Source organism: Ramularia collo-cygni, assembly GCF_900074925.1.
Source record: "Ramularia collo-cygni strain URUG2 genome assembly, contig: RCC_scaffold18, whole genome shotgun sequence".
NCBI lineage: Eukaryota > Fungi > Ascomycota > Dothideomycetes > Mycosphaerellales > Mycosphaerellaceae > Ramularia > Ramularia collo-cygni.
Window position 1 is genome coordinate 70,831 of NW_019716272.1, and position 15,563 is coordinate 86,393.

Below are 15,563 nucleotides of genomic sequence, written 5' to 3' on the forward strand. Positions count from 1 at the left end.
ACGAGCGGCAGAAGCGGGCAATTCGAGATGCAGCGAATATTGAAGGATCGCGGGAAGCCCGGCTCAACCTTTTGGCTTTTGCCTTTCGTCATCAGATTTCGTCGAGTGCCGGACTCCACTCCGCTGCAATCCATCCATCAATTCCATCCAATCTCACGTGACGTTCAATCCATCAATCCATAGCCATTGCCATCTCTTTGTCCAAACAACACCACCATCATCATCATCATCATCAACAATAACAACACAAAATGTCTCACGTCCCCCGCTCCCTCCGCGCATGTCTCGTCTGCACCTTCATCCAATCCACCACGAGCTTCGTTAAAACCGGATGTCCCAACTGCGAAGACTTTCTCGAAATGCGCAACAACGCGGACGTGGTGACGGAATGCACGAGTGAAGTTTTCGAGGGCACCATTACGTTGAATGATACGGGTCGGAGTTGGGTTGCGAGGTGGTCACGTCTGGATGGGTATGTTCCGGGAGTTTACGCTGTCAAGGTTAATGGTTCGGTGAGTGTCTTTGATCTTGTCTTATTTTGAGGTTGATGTTTGTGAGGAGAATAATGCTAATTGATGGTGATGGGATTTAGCTGCCGGAGGAATATATCGCTGCCATGGATGCCGCGGGCGTGACTTACATTCCGTGAGTTGATGTTGATGATATATATATAGCTGCGGATGGATGACTGACTTTGTGTAGACGCGATGGAAGTGCCAGTACGGATGATTAGAATACCTCCGCGACCAACGACACGACAACTTCTGCAGATCAGACGCAGAGGCCGATGTAGACGCAGGTGCGTCGTAACCAATCTTCAGGGGAGAATGAATTGCAAGGATTCTCACGCAGCGAGGACTTTCCATGACTGATCAGAAGCGGGCCATTGCAGCGTGCAAAGCGCTGGTTCTGATATGGAATGGAGCAGTATCACGGTAGAGCACCCAGCATGCTAAAAGGACTGGCTGCATCACTTTGATTGTGGGGATATTCACAAACATCACTTTACTTGTGGCCTTTAATGGGGAGACATTAAATGCACGGACATGCACGTGGGGAACAGTAGCATGCGAAGCTTGACAGAAATCATCATCACATTCACGCTCAGAATGGCGTTTCAATCCTTTTCCTCTCAAAATGCAACGAGAGCATTCCCACTCTCCGTCAACATCCACAGCGTCCGATGGAAACCATACGCTCCTCCCACCAGTAAGATGTAGTACACGACCGTCCAGCCCATGCCCAATACATATCTCGGCCGATACATCTGCTTCTGCCTGCTGGACGACGACGCCGGTTGCTTCCCCTGCGCATCATACGGCGTGATATCCCCCACCATCTGCATCTCCACCTCTCCCACCCTCCCCCATACCCTTGGCAAACCCATCCAATTACAGAAAGTATGCGCCGCGACGGCAGCAAAGACATTTCCCGTGCGCAGAAACACAAATGCGGCAAAGAAGCCAAAGAGACTCGTGTAAGCGAATTGAAACACGCTCATCACCAGCACCATAATCACCACCTGTGCGGAGGGAAACGTCCTTCCTGGTGGGGTGCGCGAGGAGAGATTCTCCACCAAGTGATGAATATGCGCGACTCCGAAGATTAGTGGAGAAGTGAAGATGATGCGTGCCGGGGAAGTTCCGGTGAGGAGGTAGAGGGCTATGACGAGGGATCTGAAGACGAGTTCCTCGCACCAGGGAGCTATCACCAGGTTCCTATGACTGGTGGGAGAAGTCCAGAAAGTGGCGAACAGAGTGTCGATGTTGAAGGATTTCCAGGCGGAGTCGATGAGAAGGTGTTCATAGAGGGGTCCCGCGAAGAGGATGGCCAGGAGGGTCAGGATGGAGAGGATGTCGAAGGGATTGATGGGGTGGATTCCGAATAGGCGGAGGATTTCCTGGGGAGATGCTTGGGCGTATGTGATGAGGATTGCGACTGTGAGAAGGGTAGAGGCCAGGCAGGAGAGGAGCACGGCGCGGATTCGGGCGCTGATTACGGTGGGGGAGTCGCGGGAGTTGAGAGGCGTGGTACGGAGGGTGGGAGAGATGTAGAAGGGTGCGRCGTAGAAGATTGTAAAGGTGAGGCCGAGGAGGATAGCTGTGGTTTCCGAGATGGGCGGTGCTGGTCTTCCATTGAGAGGGTGTGTCTGATGGAGGATCTCCATGACGGCTGTCATGTCATTGATGTCGCTGGCAGGTTCCTTCAATATGGCAATCGTGGACATCCATCGCTTTCATGGTATGGGGGAAAGAAGAATGTTTGTTCCTTCTTTCTTTGGAGCAGGACTTGGCTCCGTCGGCGCGAGTCTCAAAGCAGCCGAGACATTCACGAGCGAGAACAATGGCAGGCAGGCATCATCCATCATGAACATTGAAGCACGACAGACCATCAAAATATCCCACACTTGATCCTACCTTGGACATGTCCATCCCCGTCAGCAACAGCAACAGCATCGTATAATCGGGATTCGAGTCATGTACGAACAATGGAATGCATCCAGGTACCTCGAGATACCTTATCTTAGAACTACCTTAGCGCCCAGCCCACGCGCCGGTCCAAGCGAGTACCACACGTTTTTTCCCTCCCAAGCGGCAAAGACGCGTCGACTCCCGACTGTTGATTTGCAGGGGAAGCTCGTGTTCTGGGCCGGCCACCGCTGGCATGTCAAACATGGAAGAACTGTGAGAAGCGCAAAGGTGTTTCAAAATAGAACTGTTCTCGAAGACGTTCTTGTTTGCCGGTGGATCTCTACCCGGCTTGAATTTCCYGTCCAACATCTTTACCACCAACATCTGCACACACACCATGATGGTGATGATGATGATGGTGGTGATGGAGAGACGCGAAGAACGCGTCCGTGAGGAGAGCTGAGCTAAGCTAGACTTTTCTTCAATTTGCTGGTGGGGCATGGCATGGACGTGAAGCTACCGAATAATGCATGCATGCATGCAGGACATTCGTCTTACCCTTTCACCGCGCATGTGCATGTGCATGTGCATTTGCATGTGCGTGTGTAGGTGGGTGTTTGAACGACAGACGACGGTGTTTGAAACCCAGACGTCCAATGCTTCCTCATCCTCCACCCAATCCACTTTGTTCGCGCTCGTGAAAGCAAAATCGGGCGCCACGTTGGAGCTAGCGGAAGACATGCATGCATGCTAAGGTATGCTAGTATCTTGGCCGATGGGGAGGCAATTTTAAGATTGACCGTCGACCTCTCATGCGAACATCCCTGCTTCACAGGCAAGATTCCACTGCCCGTCCAGTCAAGTCTAGGCTGGGTGGAGAAGTGGCCGAGGAGAGTTCAATGCGGGAAGAGGGCAATCATCAGTACGGTGATGAGGTGAGAGGATGGGCATCCTTGAAGATTGATGGATCCTGCCCGTCTCACTCAATTCCATCATTACTCCATACCATTCATTCAGTCGTTTGTTCGTTATTCCTCCCCACTATTCCTTAACCGTTGACTTATATACATACCACCGATTCTCACACACCCGTTGCCGACGCACTCTCTCTCTCTGCCGTCCACCCACCGCCACCCTGGATCGAGTGTGGGATTGGATTGGGTGTTGCGAGGTCCACTCTCACGACCCGCGCGACTCCTGACGCACACAAGTACATCATCAGCCGCCCGGCTGTGAGATTCTTGCTTGCTTGCCTGCTCTTACACAGCCGCGGGTCCGCCTGTCACTGTCACTACTGTCACTACTGTCCTGTCTGTCTGCCAGGGTCGCCGACCATCGTACCGCGAGTCACTCCGACTCTTTTCCCTCTCAACGCACCGCATTGCATGTGCACACGCTGTGGTGCGTGTTGCTATGCATTGCGATTCATACCTTCCTTTGCATCCTATTATCCTCGCTCTATAATACCGCTTCGACCTTGATCGCCCATGTATCTTGACCCGGACCCGCCCAAACCACAGAATCAGCAGAAACCCCAGGAAAACAACAAGACCACCATCGCCAAAACCAACACCAACACCACGCAATCCGCCATGGACGCGCCGCGACGAAAACCACGAGCTCCCCTCTCGCCGATAATCCGACAACGAGCGGAGCGATTCGAGTCATTATCCAATGAACATCTCCCCGGAGAATATCTCCCCGTACCTCCGTCGACGGTTCGGCTGGTGTCGACATCACCTTCTCCGGAAACAACGCCTTCGACAACACCCTTGAGAGTTCAACCACCGATACGAAGCAAGAGAGATCGCGAGGGAAATGTGAGACCGGTGACACCTCCTCGCTCGCAACCGCAACCGCAACCCCCTCCACCTCAGTCAGCAGTGTCGGGTAGGGAGACTAGCGTGTCAGAGGCTCGTCTGGGAATTTCGGCAGAGGGTCGGGAGGAGGAAGATGTTTCAGATATACCTGCTTGGACAACCAACAAGCCGCAGATTACGGAGCATGCCTCCAGTTTGACCCTAGTCCCCAATGATAGCGGCCATGAACTACCCAAACTACCTTTTCAACAACCCTTGGATCAGGATGACTGGAGTTTGTCCACGCCGTCCGCCGACTATTCCCGCCATTCCACTTTGAATGAGAGTGAATATACCCAGAGGAATCAATCCAATCGGTTTAGTAGTGTCGGCGCCGCTTCCACCCGCACCTTCACCCCCTCGACGGATATTGATCTGGATGACAGTCGAGACTTTGACAAGCAGCCTCACCATCATCCTCAATCTACAGGGTCGGGCCCTGTCAACACGTTTGACATACCCGCTCCGAGACTGTCAATCTTGTCAACCGTGCGGGAAGTGCCACCCAGCGACTCATCCTCGACCGAACGACCACCTTCCGACACTTCATCCGACCTGCCATCGTCGGAGCCCGCAACGCAGATCGTTCGTCGTAGAAGTTTGAAGCGTGCATATTCCACGGGATCATTGAGGAGGTCTCCCAGTTTTGCAAACCTGCGAGAAGTCAGCACTTCCCCCTCCCCCAGCAGTCCTCACGATTCACGACCAAATTGGGGTGCAATTTCGTTTGAAGCGCCCACCTCTTCACCCAATTTTGTCTCCTACAATTCGGGGCATTCGCATACCTCATCCTCCTCTCCCACCCGAAAGGGTCCTGCTATTCATAGCGCACACTCTATCGAATCCATCTCCGACCAGGGAGGTTCGCCCAACTTTCGCTCCTACGGCTCCGATTCCATCCACTCCAGTCCCGCGCATTTCATCAACACTGCCACTTCTATTGAGTCGATTAATTCGAGATTACAACATTCATTGAATCCCAGCAGTTCGTGGGCTTCACTAAATGAGGATAAGGATTCCCTTCCTCCGTTGAATATTCCCAAGAAGCGAGGCAAACAAACATACGCCCTCCCCCCAACATCCGCACCCACCTCCGCACCCACCTCCGCGCCGACATCCACCCCAATCTACACATCCTTCACCCCGACACCCGCCGCTCCACTCTTCGACCACTCCGCATTCGCAGGGGTAGGACCTTCCTATGTTGCCGGAGAAATGGACGAAGAGATTGATACCCTTCCCTACCCGAAGCGGCCTTTTAGCAGTCATCTCAGCACCATTGCGAGTGAGAGTGATCGTCACAGCCGATCGGCGAGTCATCATCTCAGTCGACTGAGTCACTTTTCTTTGGGAAGTGGGGTGATGACCGGGGATGAGGATAGTTTTGTCGCCACATCTCCCACGCTTGCTGAAAGAAGGAGGAGGGATGTTCCTACAGATTCCCTCGTCTCACAGGCCGCTTCATCCGCTTTTGAGGAAGATGCCGGGGAAATGTCCACATACCGGGAGGCGTCTGCCATCCCGCAACCTCTCTTCCGCGCGGGCCAACCCACGATGCTTCATAATTCGAAAAAGTATAATGGTCCTCTTCCCCCTCTTCCGCCCATCCCATTCAGCGCGAGTAATGAGGATATCGACACGTTATCTGCACTCCCTTCCCCCAGCTTGAAGACGTCCAAATCCAGCCGAAGTTTGAAGCACACCCGCAGCAAAAGCACTCCATCCCACTCCCGCCAACCCAGCCAGATCAGCAATGCCGACTCCACGAACCGACACAGTGCAGGAAGCAGCATTTTCCCCACCTGGGCGAAGCAATACTACACGGGGAATGCAGCGTTGAAGAGTAAAATCTCCCTCCAAAGTCTCCACGGAGAGCCATCCCGCAGTAACATCCACTCCCGGCACGCACGGAATGAAAGTTCCTGGACAGACCGCAGCATCACCAGTCGTTTGGGGACGGGATACAGCCATATGGAAAACGTCAGTCCCGTGAGCAGCCACTTCCTTCCTGCAATCTTCCGATCAGACAAAACCCGCCCCAAGCACGAACGACCGCGATCCCCTCAAAAGAGCCTCAAGAGTGTAAAAAGTCTCAAATCCGTCTTTAGCATCAAATCCCGTCCCACACCTCCACACCCTCATCAGAGAAACCACTCCATCCCAGACTCAGACATCATGTCCATTCGTCCGGATCCTCTCAACTACCACCCGAATGATAGTTATGAAGAAGAAGAAGTCCTCCCTTCCGGCCATCGAAAATGGGGCAAACTCAAAGGTGAAGATCCTCTGGAAACCAACAACCACCGTCCCAAACGTCTGCCACGGAAATACTCCAAACAACGCCTCTGGGATACCATGGAATTCCCCCGTCCGATGACGAAAGATCGCATGAGCGATAATAATTCCGTCTCCGCCCTTCCTCCTCTCCCTCCTCATCTAGGAAAAAGCGGCCGTGCGAGCCAGAGGAGTTTGAATGTCTATGAAACCCCTTCATTTGTGGAGAGTCTCGACACATTATTCAAATCGAGAGGAAACCGCCAAATTCTCTGTTTTGTCTTGGGGTTTGTCATGCCGTTGTTTTGGATGTTGGGGGCTGTTTTACCACTTCCGGAAATTTCTTCTTCCCCGAGGAGGGGTGAGGATGAGGAGAAAGGGGAGATGGGGATGGGGGAGATGGATGGAGGTGGAGGAGGAGAGATAATTGCTGGGGATGTGAGGGTCGGGGATATGGAGCGGTGGAGAGAGGAGAGATGTTGGGCTAAAGCTAGGTGGTGGAGGGTGTTGAATCGGGTGATGAGTATTGTGGGGTTGGGGGTTATTGCTGCTGTTGTGAGTTCGCCATACGTCAACTAGAGTTTGGTTTGGATGTGAGAGTTGCATTGCTGACTTTGTGATACAGATTGCTCTCGTCGTCGTAGCGACGACTTGATGATGATGATTGATGATGAAACTWTGTGCCTATTCATATCAAAAAAAAACCTCGATTAATTCGGATGTCGGATACCTTGGAGTCGCACCTCAGCTCCAAACGAACAAACAAAACAAAACAAACCATACAAATCAACAACTATACAAATCAATCAACTATACAAATCAACAATCATACCATCCAATCAAACGATACGATACGAACTATCATCATCCTCCACATATTATTTCTCACATTTACTGCATCATTTTTATCAGCCAGCCAACCAGCGAGCGCGCGAGCAAGCGACGACGACGATGAAGAACCATCCAATCGACCGAATCAACGGCGATTCCGCCCTTTTTTATTGTTTTTTTTTAAAGATCGAGTTGGCAGTTGTTATTTACAAACGATACCCCATGTCTGCATAAATGGTTTGAGTTGGTCGACATTTTTTACATTTTGTTTGTATGTATACATATATGTCATTATAGAGAGAGGTGGGAGAAAGAAGGAATAACGAAGAGGGCAGAGGGAGACGAATAAGGAGGGAAGGAAGAGATAGGAAGCCGGGATGGAAGGCTCTTCTCTAGTAGTAGTAGAAGAGGAGGAGGAGGAGGAGGAGGAGGAGGAGGATGGAAGGAGAGGGAATGAAGGAGGAGGAGGAAATGTATAATTTAGATATACATAATGTATGCATGTCTGTATGTGAAATTGAAGAATGTGAAGAATGTGAGTGAATTGAATTGACGGATTGTGAAGAATGTGAATGAATGAAATCTAATAAGTGTATCTAGGGCGAGAGGAGAGAGGAGAGAGCAGAGAGCAGAGAGGAGAGAGTAGAGAGAGGAGAGGAAAGAGTAGAGAAGAGACTAGAACTAGAACTAGAACTAGAAATAGAACTAGAACTAGAACTAGAAATAGAACTAGAACTAGAACTAGAACTAGAACTAGAACTAGAACTAGAACTAGAACTAGAACTAGAACTAGAACTAGAACTAAAAACTAGGGTTCCATATTCCTATTCTTTCGAAATTATACTACACTACACTCTACACCCGATCTCTTGGATGATAAATGTAAGTGTGTGAGGTTAATATTCATCGCTTACTTGCTTGCTTCACTTTAGCTTAATGAAGAGATCCTATACTGTCATATCCTATCCTGTCCTATCCTATCCTATCCCGTCCCGTCCTAGAAAGAGGAGTACAAGGAGGAGGAGGAGTACAGAGAGGGATAATATAAGGAGGAGGAGCATTAGGAGGAGCATTAGGAGGAGCATAAGGAGGAGAGGCATAAGGAGTAAGAGCACAAGGAGGAGGAGCACAAGCAGGAGCAGCGCAAGGAGGAGCATAGAGAAATAACGAGGAGTACATCGACACAAAGAAACAAGTAGACGACACATCCACAGTATATGTCATCATCACAGTCCCCGAGAAAGCGAAACCAGGAAAAAGTTGAACCATTGGCGTCACATTTCATCCACCCATTCATCCCCCCATCCCATCCCATCTCTCCATCTCTCCATCCCTCCTACTAAGTACCAGCCCTAAGAAAAGGATGCGCCTCAGTACTAAAAACCCACTCATCCAACCCGACCCTCCCCGTATCCTCAAAAACCAAATAAAAATACTTCAACGTCTCCGCGCCCCAAAAACTCTCCATACTATCCATTCGCACCTCCCCGCTGCTTCCCTGCAACACTTCCTGCTTTGTGATGGTGACATCTTCAATCGCGGCGTTTGCGAGAGATGTAGTTGTGACGTTGAGGATATTTTGGAACATTTCCCATGCCACTTCGAGGAGGTGTGGGGAGCCCGTTGTGCGGTAGAGGATGAAGAGGGATTCGATGGTTTCTGGACGGAGGAGGTAGCGTTTATCGTAGATTGCTGTTATTCCTTTTGGGGGGAGGAGGAGAAGATCTTTCATTTCRGGGTTTAAGCGATGGACCTCTGCAAGCCATTTCTCCTCTTCCCATTCACATTCCCCTCCTTCCTTCTGCTCCACACATGGTAGCATGTTGAAGATCTCCGGCATAATTCCCAACGGCATGTTTTTGTAAGCCCAGAGACATCCCTCGGTTAATTTCCGGCCGATTTCGACATGGGGAGGTTGTTGGAAGAGTTTGCCGCCCAAAGCGAACATCCCCCCCGCGAAACAGACGAGATGGGAGCTTTGAGGGGTTAATTTGGGGGGTTGAGACATTTCGACTTGGATGGGACCGGAGAGGAGGATGTCGGCTTTGTCGGGCGTCATGGGTTTGAAGAGGGTATGTTTGATTGCCGTGGCCGTGCTGCGTTTGTAGAGTTTGGAGTATAGAGGTTCCGTACCGCCGAGGAGGGCGTGCATTTTGGGGAAGTATTCATAGAGACTGTCGGACATGGCGCCGAGGGTGAAGAAGGTGTCGCGGGTGAAGTCTGCGTTTGCGGCGTCGATGCTGACGGGGAACATTCCCGGGAGGTGGGTTTCTTCTTGTTGGGCGGCGAGGAGGGAGGTGATGCGGTGGATGGCGTCGTAGAAGCGCATGTCGCCGGTTAGTTGAGAGAGGTGGGTGAATTCTAGACTTAGAGAGCCGATTTCGGCGACGAGGACGGTAGGGTCTGCGGAGGATTGAGGGCCGGAGAGGGAGAGTTGAGGGTTCCAGCGGGTGATGGGCATGCGATTGGGGGTGTCAAAGGCTTTGAGGAGCATTTCTCCGAATTCCAAGGCTTTGGTGAGGAGGCGGGGGTCTTGGGAGAGGTCATATGCGGAGAGGAAGCCTCCTAAATGACGGATGGTCGTTTCGAAGACATTGATGGTCTCGGTGGTGCAGGAGGAGAGGTCTATGGTGAGGCTGGCGTWGACTGCTTCTTGGAATTCCGAGTGCAGGCCCATGATGTAGAGGGTGTCGAGAGAGTCAACCAGGTTTGCTGAATGCATTGATGTTAGTGAGGAGGTGTGGATGAGGAGGGATGGATGGAAGACGTACCGGCCCAACCACCAAAACCATCGTTGAAGCCACCGGTTAAGGGTTCGAGTTCATCATGCATCCAGGCATGATCTTTGTACGCCTTCCATGCTCGGAGAAAGGTGGCCTTGACTACATCTCGCCTCTCCTTCCTCAAGGTGGCATCTTGGGCACTTTCGGGGGGAAAATCGAATTGCACTTTGGGGAGTTTTGTAGGTTTTGCTGTGGGAAGGGATACCAGCGTTTTGACGGGATAATCAATGGGCACATCTTCCCAGTGGAATTTGCCATCGCTATGTTTGGTGGGGGATGTTGGAGAGATGGAGGAATAATGAATACGAGACACAATCCCTTGGCGATAGTGAGTAATGGTCAACAGCAGCAAGAAGATGGCAATGCCGGCGTAGATGGCATAGCGGCGGAGGGTGATCATGATATGATGGTGATGATGATGATGATGATGATGTTGTTGCTGGATGGATGTTTATGTGATCATTTTGGATGATGTTGGGGGATAATTTGGAAGGAATGGCATGTGTGTTCGTAGAAAAGGGCTACATCTTTCCCCAATTGATATCCGATGGACATGTTCAAGCCAAGCAAGGGTCGAGACATGTCGTCYCCATATTGTCCCCGGCCTCACTCCGGCTAAACTCTTTCCCTCCAATTCCATCGCGTCCACCTCGTGTTTCTCGCATTTCACGCGTCTTCTCCCATCCCATCCATCCACCTGACATCCGCGACCATGTCTCCCGCCGAATCCTCCGCCGCCGCCCAAACCAATGGCACCCAATCTACCTCCCACACCACCCCCACCAACTACGAATTACCATGGTCAGTCCATCAATCTTAATCAATCCATCAATCCATCAATCCCATCAATCCCCTCTAATATCAATCCCAGGGTGGAGAAATATCGCCCCGTCTTCCTCTCMGACATTGTAGGCAACACGGAAACCCTCTCCCGCCTGCAAATCATCGCCAAGGACGGCAACATGCCCCACGTCATCATCTCCGGCATGCCAGGTATCGGCAAGACCACGTCCATTCTCTGTCTGGCGCGACAACTGCTCGGTCCCGTGGCCTACAAGGAAGCCGTGCTGGAGTTGAATGCGAGTGATGAGAGGGGTATTGACGTCGTGAGGAATCGCATCAAGGGTTTCGCGCAGAAAAAGGTCACCTTACCTCCAGGACGGCAGAAGATGGTCATCTTGGATGAGGCGGATAGCATGACGAGTGGAGCTCAGCAGGCGTTGCGAAGGACCATGGAAATCTACTCGGGCACCACACGATTCGCCTTTGCGTGCAATCAGAGCAACAAAATCATCGAGCCCTTGCAGAGTCGATGTGCGATATTGAGATATGCTCGCTTGACCGATGGACAGGTCGTTAAGAGGTTGAATCAGATCTGTGAGGCCGAAAAGGTCGATTGGACGGATGATGGATTGGCCGCTCTGGTCTTCAGTGCCGAAGGGGATATGAGACAGGCCATCAACAATCTCCAATCTACGTGGGCCGGCTTTGGACTGGTCAACAGTGAGAATGTCTTCAAGGTTGTTGATAGTCCGCATCCCATCAAAGTTCAGGCCATGATCAAGAGCTGTCACGAGACCAAGGTGGATGAGGCGTTGGATGCCTTGAAGGAGCTGTGGTAAGACATACTGATGACCATGACCACCCTTCCCTGCAGACATACTGATGATGATGATAACTCTAGGAACCTCGGATACTCTTGCCACGACATCATCTCCACCATGTTCAAAGTCACCAAATCCATCCCCGACTTGTCCGAACACACCAAGTTGGAATTCATCCGCGAGATTGGTTTCACCCATATGAGGATTCTCGAGGGCATGCAGACGTATTTGCAATTGGCCGGTTGTGTGGCCAAGTTATGTCGGCTGGGCATGAAGGGCCACTTGTTTGATTTGAAGTGAGCCAGCATCGATATTGGAGACAAGGTGGGGAGGATGATGGGAGGGAATGACAACAGGAACGGGTTGCTGAGATTTAGCGTGGCGTTCTATCATGGGTGCATTGTACAATGGATGTTCAAGGTGTGTGAGAGGAAGGTCGAAGAGCATCAAAGGATGGTGATGTGTGCTAGACAATGATCAAATGTCAATCAATACTTTGAGATTGCCTGATGGTGAGACATTCCCGACATTTGTGAGAACAGGAGAAGATTCCAAGAAGAAGAGTGAAGTGTTATAAATTTCGAGCGAAAAAATGTTGACCAGTATAGCATACTCACTCATCAACAGCATCCAATCTCCATGTCGACTTGGAATAATCAACAAATACAACAGGGGAGGAGGAGGAGAAGGAGGAGGAGGAGGAGGAGAGACTGGCTCGGATAACCAATCATCCGGCAAGTGGCAATCGTATGCATGCGATGTGAAACTTGGCTGTCAAGACGTGATATGAGCCCCCCCGGCCTCATTTAGCTCAGAAGAGTTAGACTATCGTGGTGGGTGGGTGTGTGGATTGAATCTTGAGGGGGGGTTTGGTATATAGAAGGAATATATGTATGAGTGTACTCGTATCGAAGTTGGTCTATATTCAAAACACGCACCTTGGCTATGCCAGGGTTTCCCAATGCCATTCACATTCAATCCCCCACTTCTATTCTTCTTCTTCTTCTTCCTCTTCCCACCAGAACCTCACGTCAGGCGTATCCTCAAAAGTAAAAGACCAATCATAATCCTCACTATCCGTAACCCTCCGAGGAGCAGGAGGAATACTTCCCACAGGACTCTGCAAAGGTAATAATCTCCGCTGTATGCAAGAATAAACACAACTCTGTCTCCCCCTCGAAACGGACCAAGAATTACTACATTCCGCATGCAACCAATGTCCTCCTTGCCTTATCCCCTCACAAGGCAAAACCCACACCTTCTCTCCAATTTTGTAAGTATTCCTACAAATAGGACAATTATCATCCCCTACATCCTCCAGCGTCGCAACACGTTCCATAGGAGGTTCAATTACTGCCCGCGGAGGCGGTATCCTCGGCCTCGGAATCCCAAAAACAGGATGCCTRAACTTTGGATCATGAAAAAAACACGGATGCCTTAAAGCAGGACCATAAGGAGGTGTCCCTCTACAATGTTCCCTCCAAACCACCGCACAAGCATGCCTACTCACATATCCCGAATAATTCCCAAACCGCTGCACAAGCTCTGCATTCTCAGGGATATGGATCCATTCTTCAAAAGTGCGAATCCCAAGTAATCGAGCTACGCGATTTGATTTTTGTAATCCAATGTTGTGGGGATTCGAAATTCGGGGGATGGATTAGGGGGATGCGGGTATTGCGGTCTAAGTGTACGGCGTATTCATCTAGAACGGGAACCTAAGGGTTCGGAGGGGGAGAGGTGGAAGAGCGTGCTGTATTCGGGGAATGTTAGGGGTTTTTTGTTGAGGAGGGATGGGGTGGGGTGGGGTGGGCTTGTGCGCGGGCGTTGTAGGCACGTACTGGGCCGTGTTCGTCGTTGGGCCAGAAGTGGGACTTTTTTTTTTTTTTTTTTGTTTTTGAGGGTGTTGGGTGGGTTGGTGATTGGAGGATTGGTTGGGGGGTGGTTTTGGGTACAGAACTAGTTTGCGAGGATGCGGATTGCTATGGCTCAGGTGGATGGGCAGGGCGGCTGATTGAAGGGACGAAGCAAGTCGGCTGGTCAACTATATACACGGGAAGAGCGCGTTGATATTGTGCCGACAGAAGTGCAGGCCTTGGTTGAGGTGAAAAGGGGTCAATTGACAAAGGGTCAAGCCGCCACGGCAATTATCAATGCGGTACTTTTTTGTTGGAGAAAGACGATACACGAGTTAGTGCAATGACCATATTCTTGTAGACACAAAGAATTTTACGCACTGGGAAGGCAGTTTCAGTATTGAAAGTACGATGACTGGTCATTCCCCTGAATTTTCACTCACCAATTCTCTTGTACGGAACACATGGTTCCACCACTCAGTTCCTAAGGCATTTAATCAATCACTTCATTGCTAATCATATTTTTTATTTTCTATGATGATGGCGATATAGGCACCAGAGCCCTAAGAATTGATTCTATTTTGTAACGGAATACTAAACCGCTACTGATTCRCCCAGGAGCGGCGTCCCTTTTGGCGTCTCAACACATTTGAAACTAATGCTAAAGTACATGAATTGGAATGATAAGAGCAATTGAAGAAGATGTTTCTGACTGAATGCTAAAGCAGGCTTACAATTTAGAGAGTAAACTTACATGCTTTACGACTAGTCATCATGACTGCCCCCAAATTCGTACAAGCGACGCAGAGGCACTCACTCCCCCTCACACCTCTTCATCCTCATCATCCAGAAGCTAGTAAAACATAACCATCCTTAGCGGATAAGTGTAGGGACCAATCATAATTCGAATGTCCCAGAACCTCATCAGCAATAATAATCCTCTGCGTACACCCATACCCACATTTCTGCCCCGGAGAAATTTCATACCACCCCACGAATACACTCCTCATGATAGCAATGCTTATCATTCCCACCTTCACAAGGCAGTACCAACAACACCTGTCCAAGTTGAAAATCCTCCCGACAAAAAGGACAGACATCCCCAATATCCCCTTCTTGCACATCCCGCTGAGCAGGAGCCTCAAGCGGTGGAGGCGGGACATCGAATCTCGCACGCCAGAGAATACCATGGCGGGGACGAGGACCACAAGGTGCTCCCAACACTACATGTGAATCCCAGATTCGCCCACAAACCTCCTCGAGAAGGAAATTCCTCCATTCGGAAATAGTACCATAGGGGGTTAGTAGTACTATTCTGCCGCACCCAGGAATTATACTCGGGAAGATCCATAAGGCGTGCTATGCGGTTCAGAGCTCTCTTCCAGAGGATATAGTGCCATAAAGAGACGTTAAGGTCGGGAATGCGAGTGGTAGTGGCAAGGTGGACGCAGTATTCATCTAGTCTACTGCCTAGTGGCTCTGAGGGGGAGAGTTGGTAGAGGGTGGAGTATTCGGTAAAGGTTAGTGGTCGTAGAGCTTTGAGGGGACTTATTTCTGGATGGTGCATTCGGCGAGTTTCGTACGCGTAATCTAGGCCGGAGATGGAGGGCATTTTTCGAGGGATGGAATTGTTTGTTTGGGGTGTGAACGTGAGTGTGATGAGCTTAGTCGGGTTGAATGTGTCTTGATTGAAGGGAGCGAATATTTTTGGAAGCAAAACTGGTTCGCGGATAGGACTTGCTGTGGTTAGGATGAATAGCAGATTGGGACTTGGTCGTACACATTTATACAACATCTGGTAGTGCCATTGTGATAGTGTGTGCTAGCCATGCTTTTGCCAAGGCAGAGAAAAGCTCAATGACATTGTCCACAACTGATAATGGAGTTCATTGTGATGAATGAATAGAGGCTTTGTACGAGGCGATGACAATCCACAAGGGCAGGC

General features: G+C 50.4%; 5 protein-coding genes; 3 read left to right on the forward strand and 2 right to left on the reverse strand.

The window, feature by feature from the left end:
- Positions 1 to 251: 251 nt before the first annotated feature.
- Positions 252 to 733, forward strand: RCC_09461 (probable transcription elongation factor SPT4 2; the record flags this gene model as incomplete). XM_023774703.1 has 3 exons in its annotated part: positions 252 to 512; positions 593 to 645; positions 703 to 733. 3 exons carry the CDS (start codon positions 252 to 254, stop codon positions 731 to 733), a joined length of 345 nt encoding a protein of 114 aa, XP_023630471.1.
- Positions 734 to 1,132: 399 nt separating this feature from the next.
- On the reverse strand, positions 1,133 to 2,167 carry RCC_09462 (related to prenyl protein protease; the record flags this gene model as incomplete). Its single annotated transcript, XM_023774704.1, has 1 exon — positions 1,133 to 2,167. One exon carries the CDS (start codon positions 2,165 to 2,167, stop codon positions 1,133 to 1,135), a length of 1,035 nt encoding a protein of 344 aa, XP_023630472.1.
- A 1,731-nt stretch (positions 2,168 to 3,898) lies between these two features.
- Positions 3,899 to 7,199, forward strand: RCC_09463 (uncharacterized protein; the record flags this gene model as incomplete). XM_023774705.1 has 2 exons in its annotated part: positions 3,899 to 7,099; positions 7,170 to 7,199. The coding sequence occupies 2 exons, from the start codon at positions 3,899 to 3,901 to the stop codon at positions 7,197 to 7,199; spliced, it is 3,231 nt and encodes a 1,076-aa protein (XP_023630473.1).
- Positions 7,200 to 8,714: 1,515 nt separating this feature from the next.
- RCC_09464 (related to class I alpha-mannosidase) lies at positions 8,715 to 10,558 on the reverse strand (the record flags this gene model as incomplete). XM_023774706.1 has 2 exons in its annotated part: positions 8,715 to 10,087; positions 10,147 to 10,558. The coding sequence occupies 2 exons, from the start codon at positions 10,556 to 10,558 to the stop codon at positions 8,715 to 8,717; spliced, it is 1,785 nt and encodes a 594-aa protein (XP_023630474.1).
- A 312-nt stretch (positions 10,559 to 10,870) lies between these two features.
- Positions 10,871 to 12,062, forward strand: RCC_09465 (probable activator 1 37 kDa subunit; the record flags this gene model as incomplete). XM_023774707.1 has 3 exons in its annotated part: positions 10,871 to 10,959; positions 11,030 to 11,776; positions 11,843 to 12,062. The coding sequence occupies 3 exons, from the start codon at positions 10,871 to 10,873 to the stop codon at positions 12,060 to 12,062; spliced, it is 1,056 nt and encodes a 351-aa protein (XP_023630475.1).
- Positions 12,063 to 15,563: the final 3,501 nt, after the last annotated feature.